Below are 25,580 nucleotides of genomic sequence, written 5' to 3' on the forward strand. Positions count from 1 at the left end.
GGTCTCGCTTTCATCACACATAATACCAAAGTGTCCAAAAGTATGTGGACACCTCAAACTTACACCCAGATGTGATTTTTGAATACTGAATCCAAAACCGCAGGTTTTATTTTGCTGCTGTAACAGCCTCCACTCCTTCAGGGAAAATCATTTCACAAGATTCCAGAGCCTGGCTGCAGAGATCCCATTTAGCCACACTAATCAACACTGAAACTGCCCTACAACTAAATAGAAACAAGGCTGACAAAAAGTAACTTACCTGTGGGCGGGTTGGTTCAGTGGGTAGAGCAGGCGCACATATGTTTAGAGGTGTCTACCTTCACTCTTTCAATTAGCCTACTGTGACCCTCTCTCTGTAGTTGACTAAAGAAGAGTAGTCTTGGCTAAATATTGAAACGAAAAATATCTCATCCCCCCTACACGGTGTGCAATCGCTCGTAGTATATCTGGAAAAGTCTTTGCGTTCCATCTGCCACAGTACACTTGCACGCTGTATGTTAGGGAGAGATGTTAGGCCTGACTCACAGTTCATCCCAAAAGGTGCTGGATAGGGTCGAAGTCAGGGCTTGGTGCAGGACAGTCAAGTTCTTCCACACCAAACTGGGATGCTCAGGTGCATCATCTTACCCAAACTGTGGCAAAGCTGAAAACACACTGTATAACATTTTATTTATTTATTGTTTGCTGTTGATTTAAGATTTTCTTAATTGAAACTAATTGGCCAACTTCAACCAGGAACCAAACCATTAAAAACCCTACCATCAAACTTTACAGTTTAGAGCTAAAGCAGTCAGTTAATTAATCAATAGGTGGATCAACAGAAAATGACTGCAACTATTGCCATCACATGCAGGCTCATTGGAATCATAGACTGTATAGTATTAATGGACAGGGCATGTGTGATGTCACCCTTTGGTTTGTGGAGATCTGCTATGAGTCGTTGAGTTTGCCGTTACGGGCACAGCCATCCTGGTTGCGTATGTGACAATTTTAGACGAGAGGGAGGAGCCCTTACCCTCTACGTTACGTTACACACTTTCACTGGCAATCACGCATAGCCACGCCCTAAAATACCCCCTGCTTTATCGCCGATTTTAAAATCAAGACTTAAAACTAGCGATTGAGACCATAAACTCATTATGAAAATATTTACTGAGGTAATAAATCAAGTGAGAAGTGGGTCACTTTCTCACAGACTTCTACAGAAACCGACCTCCTTTTGCAACCGCAAATTTGGAATTCAGATAGAATGCAGGTTAAAGGCACTTCTGCATTTGCAGCACTTCACCGAACCGGATGCTTTGTCCATTAATATTATACAGTCTAGGATTGGAATATACCACCCCCCCATCCACGGCTTGAGAACTACCTTTGCAAAGGTGCGCCATATTTTTCTCACAATCAGAGCAGCCTGAGCTAACTTTTTTTGGGAGGTGGGTTTAAAGAGACAGGCGTTTCACACAGACAGTATGAGAAAAAATTATGTGTTTTTTTAACATAAAGCATGTGAACATGTTTGTATGTAACTATGAACCTGAAAAATGTTTTTGTCCTTAATCTTTTAAAGTTTTTCTTTGGCACTACTTTCTATCAAAGAAGTCACTATAAAAATTGTTTATATCTTTCATGAATTAACCAGAGTAACGGAGATACTATCATTCACCTTTGTGTTGTCAACCTGGGTGAATAAAATGCAAAACTATCAGCATATTTAACTCTTTACCACTCTCTGTGTCAGGACGAGAAGAAATGTTTTGTGTGCGACTCCAGGAAGCCGTTCAACGAGGACAACAACCAAGGCAGCCACACCATCGAGAACCTGGTCACCACCTTCGCCCACAACCGCCTCAAGACCTGGTGGCAGTCAGAGAACGGTGAGAGACAGAAAACACACGGGAGGAAAAAAAGTGTGTTTGTTGTTGAATGAAAGAGACAGAACTCCTGTTCACTCCTGGTTTGAAATGAACGCACAGCAGCATACATGCAGCGTGTGAGCTCTGACTGAGGCTGTTCTCACGGGAACTGTAATGACTAGACAGGAGATCACAGAGCCTCTCACTGCAGCCAATCACAGCAGGGTCAGGGGGCGGGGCTTACAGGTGTGCTGAGGAGAACAGGTGTGCGGATGAGAAACAGATGTGTGTCATCACTTGAACCCAGACAGATGTTTAAAGTTGAGAGCAACAGGAAGTGTGTAATGAGACAGCGGTGCTTCAGAGAGCTCCACAGGGAGAACGAGAAACAGGGGTGGAGGAAGTATTCAGATACTTTACTTAAATAAAAGTACTATCACCACATTGTTAAAAAAAAAAAAAAAAAAAAAAAAAAAACTCCAAGCCCTGCATTTAAATGTATGAATATTCTGTTTACACGCCTTTTTTGACTATTTGACATTAGATTCTCACTGAAGGCATCAATACTATGAATGAATATATATAATTATAAATTGTGCTCAGAATAACTGAAAACATGTCTTATATTTTAGATTTTGTAGCCACCCTTTGCTTTTTTATTAATAAGGGAAAAAATTCCACTAATTAACCCTGACAAAGCACACCTGTGAAGTGAAAACCATTTCAGGTGACTACCTCATGAAGCTCATTGAGAGAACACCAAGGGTTTGCAGAGTTATCAAAAAAAGCAAAGGGTGGCTACTTTGAGGAATCTAAAATATAAGACATGTTTTCAGTTATTTCACACTTTTTTGTTAAGTACATAATTCCATATGTGTTCATTCATAGTTTTGATGCCTTCAGTGAGAATCTACAATGTAAATAGTCATGAAAATAAAAAGGAACACATTGAATGAGAAGGTGTGTCCAAACTTTTGGCCTGTACTGTAAGTATAATCAGGAAAATGTACTTGAAGTATCAAAAGTAAAAGTACTCGTTACATAAAAATGGCCTCTGTGAATACACATAGCTACGATTAGCAGCATTTTATTCTTATAGTTGGTCGAGGTGGAGATAATTTGTATCTATTTTGTAAAAGGCTGCATTATTTATTATTCTGCAGATTTTTTTCTTGATCAATTTGTTTATTGTTTGGTTTTATAACATGTAAGAAAATATTGAGAAATGCCCCTCATCACAATTATTGACACTTCAAATGTCTTTTGTCCGACCAACAGTCCAAACCTCAATATTATTCTAACTAACAAAAAGCGTGCAGGCAATATTTAGATGTAAACCAACTAATTAATCTAACAGATTTAATTGACTCAGCAGAAACAACAGCATCAGGTAGAATTGTGTGCGAGGGAATAACTAAATGTTTTAAAGATATGACAACATATTCAGTCAATCTGATGGTTTTAGAGTTCCAGTGCTGAAACCGAAGAGGCAGGCTGTGTTTAAAGCAACTAAGCTCATTTGCTTTGCTGGTTTTTACACTCAATTGAACACTAATGATGCTCAAAATGCTGATCTGCCTCATCAACAGCACACTAGTTACTCTGGGCAATCAAATAATCACCACATCCTTATAATTTGAGCCCTGAAAGAAATCACAGTACAGTAAGTAAGTTCCCATAGAGACTAAAACAAACCCTGCCTCTTTACTCCCACATTCATGCTGCACACTGTTCCCTCTCTGAGTGGTGGGAATCTGTCGGAGGTCTGTCATGGAGGGAGCGGCAGCCAGCAGTGCAGATGTCTTTGAAACAGCAGGAAGCTGCAGACACACAATGGGTTTGCTTGGGATTTCCTAATTCCCTCACAGTCATCCTCCAGCTCCGTCTTGGCTTTTTGAGCCATTTGAACCAGCTGTTAAGTTTAAACTTAGCTAAGTTTTACCTCCCCCAATGAGGTCATGTTTTCGGTTTGGTTTGTTTGTCTGTCTGTTATTCAGCAGGAGTATGGAAAAACGTCTGGCCCGATTTTCATGATACTTGTGGTGTAGCATGGGGCCAAGGAAGAACCTATTACATTACACTTATTATTTTTCAATTTCATTAACATTGGGAGAAAAGGCATTTGGAGTGACTCTTAGTTAATTTGTGTTTGGTTTGGATAACTACACATCACTACATTAAAACAAGTTGCACCACACGTAGACATTAGGTGTTACTAGATATAGTAGCCTTAAAAGGGGTAACAGGATGTGGTCAACATATCTTACCAGACACTTAAATAAAATGCAGTTTAAGAATGATGTAAACTGGGAAAACTTTAAATTACATTTCACACAAAAAAAACACAAAATATTACACTAGAAAAACATGATTAGATTCATGACAGTCAGATTAATTATCTTAATTAAATATATCCCTCCAGGTATTTATATATAAACATAAATAAAGACTCTACACCCATGCTGTGAGGATGTACTTTGGAACGGTGCTTTCAGTTAAATGTTGGCAGGTATAATGTTAACCATGTTCAGCATCTTAATTTTGCACCTTCGCATGCTAACTTTTGCACTAAACGCACAGAGGCTGATGGGAATGTTATTAGTTTTTCAGGTATTTGGTCAAAGCAAAGCAGAGTGATACCTACATTCACAAAGTGTCAGCAGTTACGTTTGATATATTGTTTGGCCTCCTAAAACTGTTACTTTAGAAGTTATTTTACTAGCTCTAGATGCTAAAGTGACTTCTTAAGTCACACGGTTGATTGCTGTTGATTGGACAGCGCTACAAATGTTTACTAGCAACCAATTAACACATTACTAAGACACGTCCTTGCATTTTAATGTTGCAAACCAACGTAGTAAAAGTTAAAACCACATTTACACATGAACATAGTAAAGAATTTAGGAGGAGCTGGTGCAAAACAATCCAGAACCGGAGCTTTAGGTTGATTAGATTCGTATGGGAATGCTCGAAAGCCTCAGCTGCATAAACATGTGCAGAAAGAATCTGTAAATATTTAAATCTATTATTTTGAAGTGTCTGAAAAAGTGCGTCTGGGGTGTGTTGACAGTTCCTATGATTGAGTTGTTTTATGAATGGGAATCAGTTGAGAAAGAGATTTAATTGTTCATTTCCTGTGTGTTTCCTGTCACCTGCAGGTGTGGAGAATGTGACCATCCAGCTGGACCTGGAGGCCGAGTTTCACTTCACACACCTTATCATGACCTTCAGGGTGCCTGTTCTCTCTGTTTCTCACACACACACACACACACACACACACACACACACACACACACACACACACACACACACACACACACACACACACACATACATACACATATATCATACACTCCCGTACCCACGGAGATAAACACAGCGTCAGACAGCTGTGGTGGAGGAATGTGGAAAATCGTTCTGGTCTCTGGAGAACGGTGGGAAGAGAAGAAGGAGGGAGAGGATGAGTCTGAGGCTGCTCTCATGGTTGGCCATGACGGTGGCCAGCTGGATTTGTCTCTGTAACTCTACATTACATTCAAAACACACACTCAAAGACACACTTTCCATGTGTATCCTGTCCCATCCTGTTATGGGATTAGATGGCAGAAAAGATCAACACGTCTAACAGCCTCCACCCTTTCAGGAATATCATTACTTTATGTTCAAGTTATGTTTATTATAGACAGACAGACAGACCGACAGACAGCAGTTTAGAGCATTTAAGACAAAAAAGCAAAGACTTATACAATGCTTATAAACAGTAACTTAATAATAATAAAGAAGAATTGTAATATTATAGGTACATTATTGTATCCAAATGAAAATTTTCTACAGTACATCTAGAATGGCAGGAAATGTACTTTATCCAACATAAAAAGATCCCTTAATGTTTAATGTAGTTTGTTTTTTCCTGATCATTTACTCCGAAATGTGCATGTAAAATGATGAATGCAAAGACACAAGTAATTAGTTGGGATAAAACTGGATGTTAATGACATGAAAAAGCCTCAACGATATTTGGTTTCCAGTGGGAATTAAAGGAAAAGAAATTGACATCTGAGGGCGAGAGAGCAGATTAGCTTTCCTTTCACACTAATAGTTGAAAATGCACTACCATTACAGTTTGGTTTTCCTGATCATTCACACAGACACAACCATCCTGACATCTGTGAGTACAAGAAGATGCAGAAAATCAATATGATGATTTATATTTAGTGATTTTCCCCTCCGTCTCTGTTGACAGACGTTTCGGCCGGCTGCCATGTTGATCGAGCGGTCCATGGACTTTGGGAAAACATGGCAGGTTTATCGTTACTTTGCCTACGACTGCGAGTCATCCTTCCCCGGCGTGCCCTCCAGGCCGATGGTCAAAGTGGACGAGGTTGTCTGTGACTCCCATTACTCAGACATCGAACCATCCACAGAGGGAGAAGTGAGTTTTACTTTTTATTTACATTTTTAATCGTGTCTCGATTAGATTGTAGGATATACATATATAAAAAAATGTGTCTCTCACTAAAATCACTTTCAATACAAACTTTCCCCTGGTTTTCTCTTTTTGGTCTTTTTTGTCTTATAGGTGATATTTCGGGTGCTGGACCCCGTCTTTAAGATTGAGGACCCCTACAGCCTGAGGATACAGAGTAAGCTGCGTGTCCCTGGGAACTTTGGGTGGAAACTCGACTCTAGAGAGCAATTGGCTGAAATCGATTAATTGCAAACTATCTGTATTATCCCTTTTATCAGTAGCAAATTTGGTAGTTATTTTTAGTAAACATACTGGAAATATATGAATATTATGGACCTGTAAGATACAATGTGACTAAATAATCAAGATAAAACAGACATTGGTAGACAAAAGAGTATACCGAGCACTTTGATTTTACCGGAGCCTGACCTCTGACCTCTCTGGTGAGGGGCCAAAGGAAAGAGAAAGATCCAGTGAACACACAACAGTATTGAAATGAATTGTAGTATCTTTTAGTCATCTGTAGTCCAGGTAACAGCTACCTGGAGCAGAGATTCAGGGGTCAGACGGGAAGAGCGCTGCATGGAATTTCACATGTGGGAGTAACTGGGCCTTCGTACACTCATCACCAGACTGAGACACACTCACACACACACATGCAGAGGCCTCATGTTAAGTATGTGGTGAATGCTGTGGGTGTGTGAGGAACAATGGCGGCCTATTTGAAGTCTGAAACTCTGCAAGAAACTTGAAAAATTTATAAATAAAGCTCTAAAAACTTGTAATATACCTAACACTCTTAATTTCCTGTGTGTGTGTGTGTGTGTGTGTGTGTGTGTGTGTGTGTGTGTGTGTGTGTGTGTGTGTGTGTGTGTGTGTGTGTGTTTGCAGACATGCTGAAGATCACTAATCTCCGGGTGAAGTTCACCAAGCTCCACACGTTGGGCGACAACCTGCTTGACTCCCGCGACGACGTGATAGAGAAGTACTACTACTCCCTCTATGACATGGTCGTCCGCGGCAACTGTTTCTGCTACGGTCACGCCTCGGAGTGCGCCCCCATGGATGGAGCAACGTTTGATGCTGAGGGCATGGTACATCAAACACATCTAATGGTCTTTAACTTCAAAAGGCGCTTCGAAAAAGCTGGATCTTGAGGAGAGATTGTGTATTCGCAAGGTCTAGAATGAACTTCCGTGTCCAAAACTGCCTGAATGTTTTGTATCTTGCTAATCAATACTAAACCCTTGAAAGGAAATAAAAGATCCAGTTATGAAGCTTGAAACCAAATTCAACATAACTCTGGTACTACAAATGGTGTAAATTGATTTGGTGTGTGTGCAGGTCCATGGCCGCTGTGCATGCAATCACAACACAGAGGGATTAAACTGTGAGCGCTGTCAAGACTTTTACCATGATATGCCTTGGAGACCTGCAGAGGGACAAAACACCCACGCCTGCAAGAGTAAGAACACAAACATAAACACAGAGCTGACTTCTCTTTCTGTTTTTCTGTCTTTTGCTCTGTGCCTTTTCACATTTTTGATAATACGCTTATAAAGTTTTAAGAGAAGATTGACACCACTCTCACACTACATCTAATTTGTTTAATCTGTATCAAATTTGTGTGTGAAAACGACAATTTGTGCTTAACCAAACTACGCTAGCTGTTTCCCCCTGCCCTGCTTCCAGTCTTCAGGCTAAGCTAAGCTAACCTGCTGCTGGTGGTGGCTTCATTTTTATGAAAGTGGTATCAATCTTCTCTTAAGAAGAAAGCGAATAAAAGTATTTTCCAAAATGACAAACTGTTCCTTTAATGTCCTTCACTTACAAAACATAAAAAAAATAGCGCTTTACAGACATGACGCTAGAGCTGCAATTAATGATTAGTTGATCTGCAACTATTTAATAATAGATTAAAGATAAAAATGCCAAACATTGCCTGTCCCATCTTAAATACGAGGATTTGCGGCTTTCCTCTTTTATATCTGAAAGTGAATTAAACATATTTGGTTATTGGACTGGCATTTTTGATAGTTGTAGCCTTATAGTGTATAACACAGAATTGAAACAATAAGATAACAAATGAATACTCACAAGCAATGAAAAATACAAGAGTAAAGTCTGTGCACTTTACTTATTTTTGATTATTTTTAATTTTCTATTCTCTTGGCTCTTTAGTTGTATTTAAATGTCCTAAATGTCTTAAATGTTTTCTTATAAAGCACTTTGAATTGCCTTGTTGTTGTACTGTGCTATATAAAAAACCTGCCTTGCCTTATACTGTTCTTTCTCAGAGTGCGAGTGTAACCATCACTCCACATCATGTCACTTCGACCTGGCCGTGTACATGACGACCGGCAACATTAGCGGAGGCGTGTGCGACGACTGTCAACACAACACGGTGGGCCGACAGTGCGAGCAGTGTGCACCCTTCTACTTCCAGCACCCAAACCGAGACCTGAGGGACCCCAACGTCTGTGAGCGTAAGTCACCTCTACGTTACCTCTCTGAGTGTTCTCCACTGCGGTGTTCCTCTTTATGGTCCACACTACTCATTACATGGACAGTCTGTTGAAATGTTGGTGTCCTCCTCCAGGACATGTTTCTTTCAGCACCATCTGGAGCTGCATCCTTTGAAGTGAAAAGCAGAAAGTAGCTGTTGTTACATCATGATTGTAATTACCTGCTGGGTACGAGTGGAAATAGTGCAGTAAAGTGAAATACAGCCTCCCCCTCTCTTTTCCTCTTTACTAGACTTTTAATTACACGCTGCTTTTGCAGCTCTTTGCGCTTCACTATCTTGTCCACTGACAAATAGCTTACCGGTGATGTAATGTTACCACAAAATAAGCTAATGTCATTTAGAATCTTTATTTTTTAACAAAATGAAAGGAAATCCCTTCATCGTCCATCAGTTAGCTACAGAGCAAGATATTTCAACATTTACTGACCAAAATCGGTTGTGTATATTTGTGATCCCGAGAGAATTTTGTTGAGGCTCCATCTTTTTCTGTTGCTTCACCATTAGGCTAACTTTTTTTTCCACTTTAACACAACAAATATCATAATCTACTGGGCAGATTTCCCTCACTATGTCTGTCCATTGTGAAATATGTTAATCTTTTTTCACATGACCATAAGATGTTGGACTAATAAGCATTCATGTGTCCACGCAGTCTCGCTAATGTCATTTTTCATGTCTCCACAGCGTGTAACTGTGACCCCTCCGGGTCTCTGCAGGGCGGACTGTGTGACTCGCACACCGATGTGGCCGCGGGGATGATCTCAGGCCAGTGTCGCTGCAAAGCCAATGTGGAGGGCGAGCGCTGCGACAACTGCAGACAGGGACACCACGGACTGGGACAGGGGCCTCACGGCTGCCTCTGTAAGTCACAATTAGTTATAATTCTGTTTAGGCCCTTATTACGCCTCGTTTTCTTTGTATTGTCTGGTAAATATCTCAGTTCACATTAAAAAAAAATTCATCCCTTTGCTCAGAAAAAAACAAAGTAGTTATTCACATTTTGCTACCATATTTATTCTAGCTCTCTGTGTGAACAGTTGACTAAATTGTCATTATTATTATTAGGTGAATTAATGGATTTTTTTGTTTTTGGAGAACTTCAAATTAAGACTGACACTAACATCCACAGTGTGGATAAACTAGTCAGTCAAACAGAGTGACATAGTTGGATCTGTTGCTTCATTGTTTGGTTGTGTGTTTTGGCAGCTTGTACCTGTAACCCGCTGGGAACTCTGCCTGGAGGAAACCCCTGTGATTCAAACACAGGGAGGTGCTTCTGCAAACGCCTCGTCGACGGACATAACTGCGATCAGTGTCTGGTGCGCAAACACAGCTCACTTTGGATACCTTTACCTCTATACATGTGTTTGTGCAGTGTGTATGAAAAAAATGTCTGTTCTCCATTCTTTTCCCTGTAGCCGCAGCACTGGGGTCTGTCCAATGACATGGACGGCTGCAGATCATGTGACTGCGACCAGGGTGGGGCTGTAAACAATAAGTATGTTGAGATATCTCTTTTATTAATTACTTATTTAAGTTTGGAGCTCATAGCATGTAATGTCGTTTTATATTTATTGTTGGACGTACTAAGAGTACAGACACAGGAGTTGGATTTCGTTTCATTTCAACACAAATGCACAAAAACAGACAAATGTAGGTACTGAGATACATATAATACCAAATCTCTCCTTCTACAGCTGTGAGCCTCACACAGGACAGTGTGTGTGCAGGGAGCACATGTTTGGACGACGCTGTGATCAAGTCGAGTCCGGCTTCTACTTCATCGCTCTGGATCACTACACCTACGAGGCAGAGGACGCCGAGCATGGACCTGTGAGTGTGTTTATTGTACCGCCCCATCTATTTACCCCAATGTGTAAACTACAGCTTTGTTGATCTCTTCCTGTCTGTCAGGGTGTGACGGTGGTACCGAGGCCTTACCCTCTGGATCGCAGTCCGACATGGACCGGTATGGGTTTTGTCAATGTGCCAGAAGGAGCTTACTTAGAGTTCACCATTAACAACATCCCAGAGTCCATGGACTATGACATCCTTATTCGCTATGAGCCGCAGGTAAACACAAACACACACACACACACACACACACACACAAACACACACATATAAACATACTGGATAATAAGAGAAGAACGTAGAGTAGAACAACGCTACAAACACAGAATATTTGTGGTTTTAATTTGTAATTTCATTAAAGTTTTGTGTCTGTATATGTTTGCAGCTGCCAGACCAGTGGGAGCAGGTGAACATCCGAGTGCAGCGTCCCGTCTTCAACCCCCCAAACTACTCCTCTCACTGCGGCAACTCCATCCAGAGTGGAGACGAGCAGTCCATCTCTCTTTCACCTGGATCCAGGTGAAAACATTACTTTACTTCACTCACTTACTGTGTCTCTCTAGCGAGACATTCACTCCTCACACCGACTCTCCGCTGTGTTTCAGACACGTGTTGCTGGTGAGGCCGGTGTGTTTCGAGCAAGGACTGAACTACACGATCCGTCTCACTCTGCCTCTCTACTCGTCAGTCAGTGACGTCCAGAGCCCGTACACACTCGTCGACTCCGTATGTTGAATTTCATTCCTAAACCCCCAACTTATCTTAAAGGACAGTCCTTGTCCTTGTTGATCTTCCTTCCTGTTAAGAGATCAGACTATAGACACTAAAATCATCCATGTACACCTTGTAGATTGGTAGCTCCATGCTAATACTTAAGCACACATTATTAAATGTTTTTTTTCTGTCAGTTTGGTAAGGGCAAATGGCTTTAAAATACTACACCCTTAAGACTCAGTTGTGGTTCCTGAAGAGAAGCCAACCAGAGGCGTGAATCAAAGTTGAAGCAAATTCAAAACTCTTTGTCGTTGTAATCAGGAACAAAACTCTGCACCATAGTTGCTAAATTCTTCCAAATTGACCCAGAATACAAAATTAAATGAAAAAACTGAACCAGACTTTTAATATGGCTCCCTAAACATCTGAAATAACTCCTGCTACTCTATTTCTATGGTTTCCATTCTCCTTGACCTTCTCTTCCTCCTCCTCCTCCTCTCTTTATAGTTGGTGCTGATACCCCGGGTCAGGGAGCTGGACATGTTCCATGGGATCGATGGTGAAGGAGCATGGGATACGTTTCAGCGCTACCGGTGTCTGGAGAGCAGCCAGAGCGTCGTCAAAAGCCCCCTGACCGACATCTGTAACGACTATATCTTCAGCGTCTCTGCTCTGCTCCACAAAGGAGCCATGGGTACGTAGTTTATGTGTGTGTATATAATGTGTTTGTACAGTGGCAGACATTTTGTTATTTTCTTTTTTTGGAAAAAATATAAATTGAAATATGTGTATCTTTCTATAATTCAATGCTACATTACAACTCATGATTGTCAAGTAATATTCCTCATAACATTCTCATAAATGTCCACCTTTCTTTCTCTCATCTTATCTCCCAGCATGCCAGTGTGACCCTCAGGGTTCACTAAGCGCTGTGTGTGAGCCCAGTGGAGGTCAGTGCCGGTGTCGATCCAACGTGGTCGGCAGGAACTGTGACCACTGTGCCCCGGCTACGTTTCTCTTCAGCCCCAACGGCTGCAGGCGTAAGTTTGGCGTGACTGTATGGTTTGATGCTTATTACAGGCCAGACATTGTTTTTGTTTCTTCATGCACTGGTCAATGTTGAGATTTTGAGCTTCCATGACGTTTCTTCTTTCAGACTAGTGGAAAGAAAACAACCAAAATACACATTTAGGTGTTTATTTTACTGCTTTTTCTTTTTGAGTCTGTAGATTCCCTAAGCTTATAGGATAAATGTAGCGTACAAGGTATAGGATGCTGAGGATTTGATTAGATATTGCGTCTGTAAATAGTGTTTTCCAATAAAAATGTATGCAATTTTGCATATTTAAAGGCAGTTTATTCAAAATCAGTTTGTTCTCAGAATTTTGAACCTGGCTTTGTGCAATGTTCAGATTTCTCTTCTATTTAATAAGAGAATGCCTCATTTGCAAATTTAAACATAAAAACCTCAGAAATACAAAAAAACATTATCCTAATGTAAGTAATCAACTGGGGAAGTGTCATGGTGCTATTAGTTAAGATGTCTTACCCTATTCCCCTGTAATGTCTTAACCCAGTAACAAGAAGAAGTGTAATGATTAAAATGTCTCCCTCAGCTTGCGACTGTGACCCTCGGGGTGCGATCAGCGCCTTCTGCCACGAGGCGACAGGCCAGTGTGAGTGTGTCCCTGGGGCCACAGGGCGCCAGTGTTCCCACTGCCTGCCCGGTTTCTGGGGCTTCCCCCAGTGTAGACCGTGCCAGTGTAACGGCCACAGCGAGTACTGCCACCCTCAGACTGGGGAGTGTCAAGGCTGCAGAGACTTTACCACTGGGCACCACTGTGAGAGGTAGAAGCTAGGCAGAAAGTTAAATTAAAGCGATTAAGAGTCAAGTGAACTGGAAATATTTCTACTTTACCCCCTTTTCTTTACTTCCAGGTGTTTGGACAGTTACCATGGCAACCCAGAGTTGGGTTCAGGTGGCCACTGCCGCCCCTGTATGTGCCCCGATGGACCGCGCAGTGGACGCCAGTTTTCTGACAGCTGTTACCTTGTGGCTAATAGTAACCAGCTGGTGTGTGTGTGCAGCCCTGGCTACAAAGGTATATAAACACACACACACACACACACACACACACACAGTAATGATTAATAACAGATTTGTTTTTATGTAAGCAGTTTTTTTAAGTCCTCAAAGCATCACAATGTCATCACATCTTTGCATGTTAGAAACCCAAACATCACTTGAGGTCCCCTCTCATTAGCCCGCTGAACATGAATTGACTTCCTGTTTCCTCTGCTCATCCAGGTGCCAGGTGTGATGAGTGTGCTCCCGGTTACTTCGGGAACCCTCTGGTGCCCGGTGGGCGCTGCATGCCCTGCCAGTGTAACAGCAACATCGACATGCACGACCCGGGGTCCTGTGACGCTCGGACGGGCGCCTGTCTCAAATGCCTGTACTACACTGAGGGCTACGGGTGTCAGCACTGCAAACAGGGTTACTACGGCAACGCTGGCACTCAGAGCTGCAGGAGTGAGTACAGAATTCGGTCTATTGGCTGATGAATCGACCTGGCTGACTTGCCAGTTTAGCTCTAATTGATATTAATTTAATTTCTGTATAAATACAAGTACAACACTGTCTGTTCAACAGCCCCACAAATCCAGTACCAGTTGGGCACTAACATCAGTCTCATTTTACAGTGGGTTTCCGCAGTGTTCCTTTAAATATAATGAATGCTCACGCAAACTACTATCAGCAATTTTTACCCAAAGACGTAGGTACAAACCTCCAAAAGCCAAAGCTTGTTGAACCCTGATCAACATCTGTCCTCCTCTGTGCAGAGTGTATGTGTTACTCGGTGGGCACATCGCCTCAGGCCTGTTCCTCCCCTGATGAGTGTCAGTGTAATCAGCACAGCGGCCAGTGTCCCTGCCAGCCGAACGTGGTCGGTCAGAACTGCGACCGCTGTGCCGTTGATACGTGGAACATCGCCAGCAGGATGGGCTGCCAGCGCTGCAACTGCCACCCCGTCCACTCGTCTGGATCCTCCTGCGATGAGGTGAGTCAGACACTGTGATGAAAACCAAGAGCCATAACCACTCAATATCCCAACATCCAACATCTGTCTGCATCGTTTCTTGCATTAGCATTGCAACAGCTGCTTTAATTTTCTCTCCCATGTTAAGATGTACGTATAGCTGAGCTGAATCCCAGCGCTGCACCACAAAAACTTGTACTCAATGAACTGTTGCTGGCAGAGTTTTCCTTACACAATGTGGCGACTGGCTCGGACGTTTTCCAAACAATTCTCATTGAGAGCAAAGTTGCAGGGCGGTAGTAAGTCACTGTGACCAACCCATCTAATCACAGAGGCCTGTGTTTGTGTTATATTTTTTGATATATGGACTCCAGCTGTTTGGGCAAAGCAGAGCTGCAGAACCAACAGAGAGAAGAAATTCCCAAATGCACAGATCTGCATGTGTATGCACAGAAACATGCACATAAAGAACATGATAGTGTGTGCACACACACTCACACACACAAACATTTGGGTTTCTGTGTTTACTGGCTGCTCTCCATCAGAGGAAGGAAGTCTCAGAATACACTGTGGAATAACTGAATACACATTTCTCTAAGAGGAGTGAGTTGTATCAAACTACACAGGCCCATTGTGTCTACACATGTGAAATAAAAGACATAAAACATGCTACATTAGTCCAAAAGTAACTATTTTAGACACAAAATCCACCGTTCACTTACTGTCTGATTATATTGTGTTGACCTGATGTTCTCTGTGTCCCTGTAGGTCACAGGACAGTGCATGTGCAAACCCGGTTTTGGTGGCAAGACGTGTCGGGAGTGCAGAGAGCTCTTCTGGGGGGATCCAGAGGTCAAATGTCATGGTAAGTCACCCATCAGCCATCACCAGTATATGAACAAAACATTCCCAGTAGACCAGGGAGGATCATAAATCTGTTCATGCTTCCATTGCTCTATTTTTTTCATCTGAATATTTCTGTGAATGTTGTGTTTACAGCGTGTTTTTGCTTCCCTCTGGTGGCCAAGTAAGTTAATGGAGGTTCAAATATTCGGTTACAAATTCTCTGTTTTCTTTAGTAATGCTCTGCCAGTCCTGGACTACAGCCTCAGTCACCTCCTGCTTTTTTCAGGAGCTTTCACCGTGGCCCTGATATGTGAAACATATTAACAGTTTAAATGAGGTCAGGTAAAAGACTTGGCCAGCCAAGAACATGCCACATTTAGGCCATAAAAGAACTCAGTTGCCTTGTTCGTATGTTCAAGATCACTGTCCACACACTGGGGAACTATGGATCAAAAAGGTCCCCCACTGTTCACCCAATAAGGATGTGAACACTCTTAAAGAGCCTTACTTTAAATCTCATGGTCACTTTTTCATTTCAAATCCAATGTGCTGGAGTACAGAGCCAAAACATCACTGTCCAAATACTGCCTGCCTGCACTGTATTCTCGAGTTTATATATAACTCATTAGATCTTTTTTCTCCCTGCAAGTTAAAGTTCTTTTGAATATGGTTCCCTGAGTCACCATTTTGGAGGACTTGAGCTTTATATTGTTTTTCCATCTTTTTTTCTCCATCTTTTTTTGTGTGTTTTCATTGTTCTGTGTGTAGTTCATTATCTATGAGGAAGCATACCAGCGGTGGCTGTGAAATTCCTTTGGTGAGTGAAGTGAATGAGTTGGTTACATGTCAGCAGCAGTGAATTAGCGTTTTATTGTCTGCTGAACAAACTGCTGGAGAGTCCATCTGCAGAAATGTGCGCCTCACAGTAGCTGACTCACCCTCAAAAAGAGAGAGAGAGAGGGAGGGAGGGGATCTGGGAATGACCTCTCGCTCACTGCTCATGAGAACCAGATGTTTTCCAGAACTCCCAAGCATCCCATTTTCGTCATGCACCTACGCCCAGAGGACCCAGGAATTATTACGGCTGTATTCCCCAAAGGTCTCTTAAGCTGTTAAACCAGCTGGATCTCACTGCCCATCTCCACAGATGATACACTTATGGAAATCTGAGCACTGTGGCCACCGTACTGAGAAATGTGTGGGAGTAATGTGTAGTTACGCAAGAGAGTGTTGACAATAAAGCCTCTTAAAAATGCCGCCACAGCTGAGAGGTTGTTCTAAAGTCCGTATTTCAATGTCTGAGGTTTAAATGTTTGTCTTGTCGTCATCTTTGTCTGCGTGGTGTAACCAAACAGGGCGACTGTTATAAGTATGTGGCTCGTGTATGGTACGTTAATGGCCCTTAATGTGCTTTTGAAAACAGGCATACTATTTCCCCCCTAGACAAAAACTTCAAACCCTACACTCACCTTCTTCTCCATAAATCATGCAAATAAATGCAGCAACACTGATGGTTGAAACCTCTGAAACGCTGCATTCCTTCTTTCTGACTTACACCAAAACTCCTCCTCTTCTTCTTTCAATTCTTCTTCCCTGGGGGGGGGGGGTGACCTTCAAGGTCACATTCATGTCTGACTTTATTAACTGGAGGTTGAACATGATTTGTTTTCAAATGGCTCATTTCCCTGGAGAGACTTAAAAAACGCTAACACAGTGTCATATAACTGTTGTCAATAAAATGGAGTTCTTTAGGCCTCAACGTGAGCTTTAGACCAAAAACAAGTTATTATACTGAATATATATCTTAATGTCCGGATATTTTGTTGACCTTCCATGCCAAATGAAATGGAAAGCCAACAAAGAAATAAATGTTTTTACATGTATTGTTTAATAATTTCTACTTTAGTTCACCTTATTTCTTTGTTGAGTTTTGTATTAATTAGGCATAATTGAAGCTGACCATTGAGAACACAGTTAAATTTTTTTGGGAATATGAAGACTTGAGGTCGCTTTACATTTTATAATTTTAAGTTATGCAATGTGGTTTTTTTTTAAAAGGAAGATCACAATATTGTTTTAGATGCAGTATCCTGAGATTTGACCATTTTTAGGCCAAGAAAAAATAAGAAATACATAAATGAATTTAACAAATTTTCCCACCAGAATTTATTATTATTATTAGAAATCTCTCACTTGTGAAAACATTTCACCATTATGTAGAGAAACTTACTAATACAATATAATAGAACAGTTTAATGAATTAAACATGTAAAAGTATTCAAATTTCAGTATTCGGTATTTTTAAGTAACCTCAAAGCTATCTGGGGCTGGAGGGGGTACTTGGCCTTACATATTAATTCTTCTTTATGGCGTATGCCTATTCCAGGATTTATTTGGATTCCTGGAATTAGTTTCCCCCTGACTTTCCTCGCTGTGTGTTTCCAGCCTGTGACTGCGACTCTCGGGGAATCTCCAGCAATCAGTGCCATCGTGCGACAGGTCAGTGCACCTGTGTGAAGGGCGTGTCCGGCCGACGCTGTGACGAGTGCGCCAGAGGCTACGTGGGCGAGTTCCCCACCTGTGAACCCTGCCACCAGTGCTTTGCTGTCTGGGACACCGTGGTGGGCGAGCTGACCAATCAAACCAAACGTCTGGAGGCCCAGGTAACACAGCTGCAGACCAGCGGGGTGACAGCGCCGTATAAAGAGCTGGTCGGCAGCCTGGAGAGAAACGCCAAAGCTGTCCGAGAAATAGTAGAGAACAACCCCGCTGCAGTGAAGCTGGAGAAGATTCAGGACCTGATGCATCAGATTACGTACGTACATGAACAAATAGAGATCTACAGAAAGATGTAGCAGACACGTTTGTGTTTGAGTTCATCACAGTCTTGTTGTTTCTTCAGCGGTGTGATGTCCTACCTAAACGGAAAGCTGAACACGACAGAGGAGACCTTGAACGTTCTCCACAGTGACGCCAACGCCACCGATGCAAACTTGGACGCACTGACTGCCGAGGCCAACCAGCTGGAGCTGAGTGTCCGGGACCTGAGACAGCAGGTTCACAAAGCAAAGAACGCCAACATCCAGGGTGAGAAACCAAACTGAATGAGAGAAACTGTGTGTTTTTTAAACCTTAAACTAAGAAGCGTGTCATCAGTATATTGCGTCACATTCATCCTAATAATAATAATTATAATGCATTTTATGGGCGTCTTTCACAACACTCACGGACACTTTACACGTACAAATAATAAAAGATAAAAACAGATGAACAACGATAAAAAGGACCAAACAGAAATAAAAAGCATTACACTGAGTAGGACAGTTTGAAGAGGTAGAGGTATCTGTTCTACTTATTCTCACCCTGGAGCTGTCTGTTAAGACTGCAGTGTGTTTTGCTTATAAAAGCTGGGTTGCATGTTTGGTAGTTAGCTTGTTATCCGAAGAAAATGCTGAATGATTTCAATTAAATGTGGTAGAAAGTTAGGGCATGGACCCAAGGACAGCTGATTCCAGAAATTAGTTTTAAATGATTTCTTCACACTGCAAGAAATGGAAATGTCTGCTATTTTCTCATAATAACTGCACTTAACTGAAAAAAGTGATCTGTTTCCAAAACAATTGCTATTTTGATGCAGATCCTGGTCCAGATGCAGTTAAAAAACAACTTCGGGAAGACAGAAACTAATGACAAATAACCAATTGTGCCACCTTAGAAGGGGTATTAAGACAAGACAAGTTTTGGTTTAACTTAATCAGAATCATATCTAGGCAGCATAGTCATCACAGGATTCCTGACTTGGACCTGTAGTGGCTTTTATAACCACCAAGTAGCGTTTTTTCATCTTAAAAAAGAGCTGAGTCATGTTGAACCTGTGCTGAAAACCACCATTAATTGAATAAAAAAAACTATATGCCACTCTATTCTTGTCATGTAACCTAACCTTAGCGTACACATAAATAAATGATCCAACTTTACTGGAGTTCTTCTCCTACAGTTCCAGACAGATAGAACAACTTTGATGGAAATCTGTGTGTGTGTGTGTGTGTGTGTGTGTGTGTGTGTGTGTGTGTGTGTGTGTGTGTGTGTGTGTGTGTGTGTGTGTGTGTGTGTGTGTGTGTGTGTGTGTGTTTTCAGGTGCCATGGACACCATTGCAGCTGCACACATGCAGTCTACGACAGCAGAGCTCCGCGCCAACACCTCCACCAGTAATCCTGGAAACACAGTGGAGGGGTCGGCCACAGTACGGAAAGCCACGGAGGACAAACTGAGCAGCACTCAGAAGGAGTTTGACCGCAAGCACCAAAGAAACTCGCAGAAGCTGGACAAACTGTCCACGGAGCTGGATAAATTTGACCTGTCACCACTTAGCAAGAAGGTGAGAAAGACTTTTGGTATTGTCTCTATTACAAAAAGGCATGAGTAAAATTTCATCTTAAAGAGCCCGTATCATACTCCTTTTTAGCATCATATTTGTACTCTTGAGGTCTCCTAGAATAGGTTTACATGGTTTGATGTTCAAAAAAACATATTATGTTTCTCATACTGGCCATTGCAGCATTGCCTCCACCTGAAACACTCTATCTGAGATCTTAGCCCGCCATTGAAACAAGCTGCTGGGCGGGCTATAGTTGCTCAGGCAGTGCCAATGGGCAGCACATTAGAAAAACTGCGCTGCCATTCTTAATAAATGACTCATTACTTAAGGAATTTCAATGGGGCGAGCCGGTTTTTTAGGCAGTTGAGAAAGTCTGTGGGTGAGAAAGCTCCATTTGGAGTGTAATGTGTTTTGTCATGTCTATTACATACATAAACTATATAATACACTAAAAGATGGCGAAATCCCAAAAAGCATAGAATTTAACACTGAATGCCATATGTTTTTATCTCTCTGCAGACATGTGGGGGTGCAGCTGAAGGGGACGGCTGCCCTGGCTCCCCCTGCGGTGGTTTGGGTTGTGTCGGCGAGGACGGAGCGCCTCAGTGTGGCGGAGAAGGATGCGGCGGCCTCGTCACGACCTCCCAAACTGCTCTCAAATCAGCTAAAGACCTGGACCAGGAGATCCTCAAAGCGATGCAGGAGGTGGACAAGCTCTCCAGGATGGTGAGTGAACGTGGTTAAAACTAAACTCGTGTAGAATAACTTAAGATGGCTTGAGCAGGTCACTGATTTTTGTTTGTGGTCAGGTGTGGGAAGCCACCAACCGCGCAAACGAAGCCAAGGCGAACGCTTTGGAGGTGCTGATCAAATCCAACCGGAGCAAAGAGAGAGTGGAGCAGAACAACGAGCAGCTCCGCAACCTCATCAAAGAGATACGAGACCTGCTCACCAGTGAGTACACCGCTAAGTAACTTTATTTATGGCAGCTTGAAAAAAAAAATAAGAGTTATGGCTCAGAAAATGTCATAAAGGCATGCTTTTTTATTTGAGTGATTTATTAATGAAGATATCTTTGAATATTATTGGAACTGGATAGAAGTGGCTGGAGGCAAACCTTTAATTATGACTGGACTGCAAATACCTTTATCTTAATGCTTTAGCTCGTAACTTTTTGATATTAATGAACGTCCGTTACATTCAAGTAGGGCTGGACAATATATCGATATCGTGATATGAGACTAGATATCGTCTTAGATTTTGTATATCATAATATCGTGATATGACAAAAATGTTGTCTTTTACTGGTTTCAAAAGCTGCATTACATTAAATGATGTACTTTTCTGAACTTACCAGCCTGTTCTATTATTTGCCTTTTCCCCACTTAGACATTATGCCCACATTACTGATGATTATTTATCTAAAATCTAGGTGTGAAGATATTTTGTTAAAGCACCAATTTTCAAACCCAGAATATCGCCACCATATCGATATAGAGGTATTTGGTCAAGAATATCGGGATATCTGAAATATTCCATATCACCCAGCCCTACATTCAAGCCATTGACAAAATAGTTGCTACAGGGTGTGCACGGTCACGGAGGGCTTGTATCATGTGGGGGAAAAAAATGCAAATTGTAAAATATTGTGTACAGAAAAATGTATGTCTATATTTTTTTATTTTCAATATAAAAGGTTCTAAAATAAAAGGACTTAAGCTCTGATTGACGCTGAAGTATTGATTGTTAGTTAGAGAACTCAACAAACTCAAAGAAACAAACTCAAAGGGGGAAAAAAAGCATCCACTATGTTTTGTTTCTGATTATCCAGATGAGAAGGCAGATGTTTCAGTGATCGAGGCGGTGGCCAACGAGGTGTTGGCTCTGGAGATGCCGACCTCGACAGAAAAGCTGAAGGAGCTGACGAAGGAGATCAGGGAGAAGGTGGGCACTCTGACCAGCGTGGAGACCATCCTCAGTCAGAGCGCTGACGACATCCGGGCGGCAGAGACGCTGCTGAAACAGGCCAAGGCTGCCAGGTAACATGCATGCTTACGTTTGGATTATCTTGGATGTTTTCAAAACTAAAATACATTGTTAATATTCAGAACCAAATTAGCCTTTTAATCTCAAAAGGAATTTAACAAGTGTCCCAGCTGCTCAAAATAATCCACCGAACACTCCTGTTAATAGAGCATGGAGTTCCACATTTAACAACGGATGAGTCTGGGTTCATTTTAGTTCATTTTTGCTGACTGTTCTGTGCATTTGTTTAGCACTCTTTTAAACTGGCTTTGCCCCACATGCATGGTTATGTTTATTTCAGCACAAACTCAGCTGTAAGTCTATGTCCAAGTATTTTGTGATAATCACTCAAAATATTAATATAGAACAGTTGAAAAAATATTGTTGTATATTATATATATATATATATACGCATGAATACAGCAGGAGAATGTAAGAAATACAACTGTAATACAGTCTATTTACATGTAAAGTGATTTTATCCCATTTCTTTCATTGAAAGTCTATGTACGCCTGTAAATCACTGAAAATAATAATAATTTAAACTTAAAGAATCCTTTAAAAACTTTTTTTTAAATAGTCTCTACATGATATATTAAATAAAGTTATGTTACATTATAAAAGTTATGTTACTATAAATAAATAAAAAAAGTGTGTTCACTGTTAACATATATATATATATATATGTATATATATATATATATATATAATATACACTATCTGTCCATCAGTGAAGAGGCGTCTAACATGAAGGAGACAGCAGATGTAGTGAAAGCAGCCCTGGTTGAGACTGAGCGTGCTCAGAGTATCGCCATGGATGCCATCCAACTGGCCCAGAACAACACAAAGGGCACTCTGGACCTGCTGATCTCTGTGAGTTTTACCTCTGACCTGCAAGGTTACTGTTGCAACAGCTTGTACATGTTGGTGTTTTAATCAATATTAGAGCTGTTTTATTCCCTAATGTGATGGATGTCAGTGATGACTGATTCAACTGTAAGGACTGAGTTCATTATTCTTTTAACCACTGATTTTTTTTTCATTTGTTTGTCTGTAAAATGTCTGAAATTATTATATAACACAGAAACCAAGCTCCCTGTCTTGTGAACTCACATTTAATCAGAAGCTCACATAGACTGTTTATAAAGATTCTCCCAATTTGCCAAAGTGAACGCAAAATATCCCGGATACGGCCACTGCTATCTTGTCATTTTGAAGCCAGGGTCTCCGTAGTAGTCATCGGGCGGTGGAGCCGCTGTATCAAAGCTCCGCCCATACAGCCGCTTCAAATAACTAATAGAAACCAAACTTATCGGAAAAATGAACACTTTCAATAAAATGTAATGCCTTTGATGTTATTGGTTTGCCGGCATACCAAGAAACTTGCATTAAATACACATACATACATACTTTCTATGTAACATACTGTAGATCTACATCTGGCCACAGTTGTGCACATATTACAATGATATAGAAGCAATGTCTTATACTTTAATGTATGTGTGTGTGTGTGTGTGTGTGTGTGTGTGTGTGTGTGTGTGTGTGTGTGGTGTGTGTGTGTGTGTGTGTGTGTGTGTGTGTGTGTGTGTGTGTGTGTGTGTGTGTGTGTGTGTGTCTCAGGTGGAGTCGGAGACGGCGATGTCGGAGCTGAAGCTCGGTAACACCACGGGCCGTCTGGTTCAGCTGGAAAGGGAGGTCGGCCTGCTGAGACAGAACAACCTGGAGGTGGACCGCCTGGCGAAGACGGCCGACTGGACCACCGACCAGGCCAGACTGAACGCCGAGGAGGCCCAGCAGGTCTCACACACACACACACACACACACACACACACACACACACACACACACACACGCACTGTCAACTCATTCTTAGCTTCTGAAATAGCTTACATTTGGAATGTGGGTAATGCCTACTTTCCATCAGTCTAACAATGTGAATAAAGGTGCATTTTCATCTGCTGCTGTCATCCAAGTAACGTGGATATTTGTTTCTGCGCATGTGTGAAGGAGTTTGACACGGAGGTGAAAGATAAAATGGTTGAGGTGGAGGACCTGGTGGAGGATAAAGGGGAATCGGTGCTGCAGGCGAGGAGAAAAGCAGACACACTGCAGCAGGAGGCCAAAGAGCTGCTCGCCCAGAGCAGCAACAAGCTGAAGAAACTCGGAGGTAGCCGCCAAATGTTGGATGGAGTTTTACATGATTTTACTGTTTTCAGTATATTTCATTTAGGACAATTATAAAATATAACGCATGCATTTCATGTCACGTTCGGGGCCGCACAAAATTATTTTGATGACATACTATACTATGACTTTTTTTTGACATTGTGATGAAATGTTATGCCAAGACTTTTTTTTTTTATCACATTTTGACGACATACTATACTATGACTTTTTTATGAACATTTTATGACATACTACACCATGAATTTTTTTCATCCTATTTTTGTGACAATCTTAATATGACAAAAGTCTTAACACACAGTGATGTCACTTCCTGTGTTTTCAGAGTTGGAGAGTTTCTACGAGGCCAACCAGTTCATCCTTGAGGCAAAAGCTGCAGAGCTGGCCGAGTTAGAGCGAACCGCCCGTAGGCTCCTGGAGGAAATCAGCCACAAAGTGACGCTGTACAGCACCTGTCTGTGATCTACCTGGACGCTCCAACACCTCAAACTCTTTACTGTCCTCCAGTGTACTGGCTGGGATTTTAACAGTGCCAAATGGTTTTAAAGCATTTAAAAAATACTGCTCCCAGATGATTCCCAGAGTATTTTGTATCTTTTAGGACCAAACACTGTCAGTGCCAACAACTTAACATTCAAGTATTTTGAACAGCTGTGCCAAAAAGGATTTTAACAATGGAAACAAGTTGTGAAGCTGCCAAAGACCATTAAAGTATTGAAGTAACGAGTCCCAAAGGAAACCACTAAAAGCCAATGTGACCTCAGTGCTCGAAACCAGGAATGTGTAGAGAATATAGAACAATTTAGCTGTATAAGATACTACAATCTGTGTATTTAAATATATGACTGAACATATTTGATAGAAACATTTTATACATACCTAATAAGCCCAAAGATATAAAAACATTATGTGGACCAAAAAAGCATTTGTACATGGTTCTGTGAGATGAAAAAATATTAAATTTTGATTTGAAAACAAAGTTCTTAAATCTTTCCTGTTGGTCTTTTATTGTGTTTTTGGTGTATGGTTGAGTGCCTAGAAAATGTGTTTTTCATATACATATTTCCTCGATTTTAATCAGTTACACCTGCATTAATCAATATTTTGGAGGTAACCCACCAAGATCCACTAATTTTGTAATCAATCGGGTCTTATCTTATAGAGACATAGTCAGACAACTGTAAGTCTCCCAACAGACACCAGATAATTAAACTAGGTAGCCTATTATCTGCATTATGCCAAATGTCATTAAAAGAGTATTATGTAAAAGCTTAAAAAAAATATGAAGCATTGAGCAATTTAAAAGTGTAAGCAGCTTGGCGGATTTGAGACTCAGCTTCCAGACTTGCTCCATGCAGCCACGATGGCCGGGGATAGGGGAGATAGAGAGAGGTAGTATCAAATACTACAACGCTTTATCAACGCCCTCCTCAGAAGCTACATCTTCCAGCTTCACAGTCTTGCAGCCATTATCTATTCATTCCCATGTCGCACACACTCTCTCTATCTCACAGTCACTGCAGACACTGAGTTCAGATTTTAAATTGCTTTAGTTTTCAAATTATTGGCTTTGATTTGGCTGAGGATGCCCATTGGAATTGTGGGTAACGCCTGATAAATGCCATGTAAAATCAATGTATAGGCCTACGAATTCTCATGACTCATCCATAAAATGGGAACTTTAATCAG

At 41.4% G+C, this 25,580-nt stretch overlaps 1 protein-coding gene across 1 annotated transcript in view; it reads left to right on the forward strand.

The window, feature by feature from the left end:
• lamb1b (laminin, beta 1b) overlaps window positions 1-24,870 on the forward strand; it is a 28,044-nt gene extending 3,174 nt beyond the window's left edge. The window contains exons 3-33 of the mRNA XM_039792095.1: window positions 1,739-1,874; window positions 5,012-5,085; window positions 6,097-6,285; window positions 6,433-6,496; window positions 7,213-7,415; window positions 7,666-7,786; window positions 8,619-8,807; window positions 9,533-9,709; window positions 10,055-10,167; window positions 10,267-10,346; window positions 10,546-10,681; window positions 10,763-10,921; window positions 11,088-11,221; window positions 11,308-11,428; window positions 11,924-12,110; window positions 12,313-12,456; window positions 13,033-13,264; window positions 13,355-13,518; window positions 13,725-13,949; window positions 14,261-14,478; window positions 15,226-15,322; window positions 17,749-18,118; window positions 18,206-18,390; window positions 19,441-19,682; window positions 20,202-20,408; window positions 20,492-20,636; window positions 21,514-21,721; window positions 22,439-22,580; window positions 23,328-23,504; window positions 23,715-23,874; window positions 24,217-24,870. Of these exons, the coding sequence (XP_039648029.1) occupies window positions 1,739-1,874; window positions 5,012-5,085; window positions 6,097-6,285; window positions 6,433-6,496; window positions 7,213-7,415; window positions 7,666-7,786; window positions 8,619-8,807; window positions 9,533-9,709; window positions 10,055-10,167; window positions 10,267-10,346; window positions 10,546-10,681; window positions 10,763-10,921; window positions 11,088-11,221; window positions 11,308-11,428; window positions 11,924-12,110; window positions 12,313-12,456; window positions 13,033-13,264; window positions 13,355-13,518; window positions 13,725-13,949; window positions 14,261-14,478; window positions 15,226-15,322; window positions 17,749-18,118; window positions 18,206-18,390; window positions 19,441-19,682; window positions 20,202-20,408; window positions 20,492-20,636; window positions 21,514-21,721; window positions 22,439-22,580; window positions 23,328-23,504; window positions 23,715-23,874; window positions 24,217-24,353 (5,136 nt within the window). The 3' untranslated portion in view covers window positions 24,354-24,870. The remainder of the gene's footprint in view (window positions 1-1,738; window positions 1,875-5,011; window positions 5,086-6,096; window positions 6,286-6,432; window positions 6,497-7,212; window positions 7,416-7,665; window positions 7,787-8,618; window positions 8,808-9,532; window positions 9,710-10,054; window positions 10,168-10,266; window positions 10,347-10,545; window positions 10,682-10,762; window positions 10,922-11,087; window positions 11,222-11,307; window positions 11,429-11,923; window positions 12,111-12,312; window positions 12,457-13,032; window positions 13,265-13,354; window positions 13,519-13,724; window positions 13,950-14,260; window positions 14,479-15,225; window positions 15,323-17,748; window positions 18,119-18,205; window positions 18,391-19,440; window positions 19,683-20,201; window positions 20,409-20,491; window positions 20,637-21,513; window positions 21,722-22,438; window positions 22,581-23,327; window positions 23,505-23,714; window positions 23,875-24,216) is intronic.
• Window positions 24,871-25,580: the final 710 nt, after the last annotated feature.

The sequence above is a fragment of the Perca fluviatilis genome, chromosome 23 (genome assembly GCF_010015445.1).
Source record: "Perca fluviatilis chromosome 23, GENO_Pfluv_1.0, whole genome shotgun sequence".
Classification (NCBI taxonomy): Eukaryota; Metazoa; Chordata; class Actinopteri; order Perciformes; family Percidae; genus Perca; species Perca fluviatilis.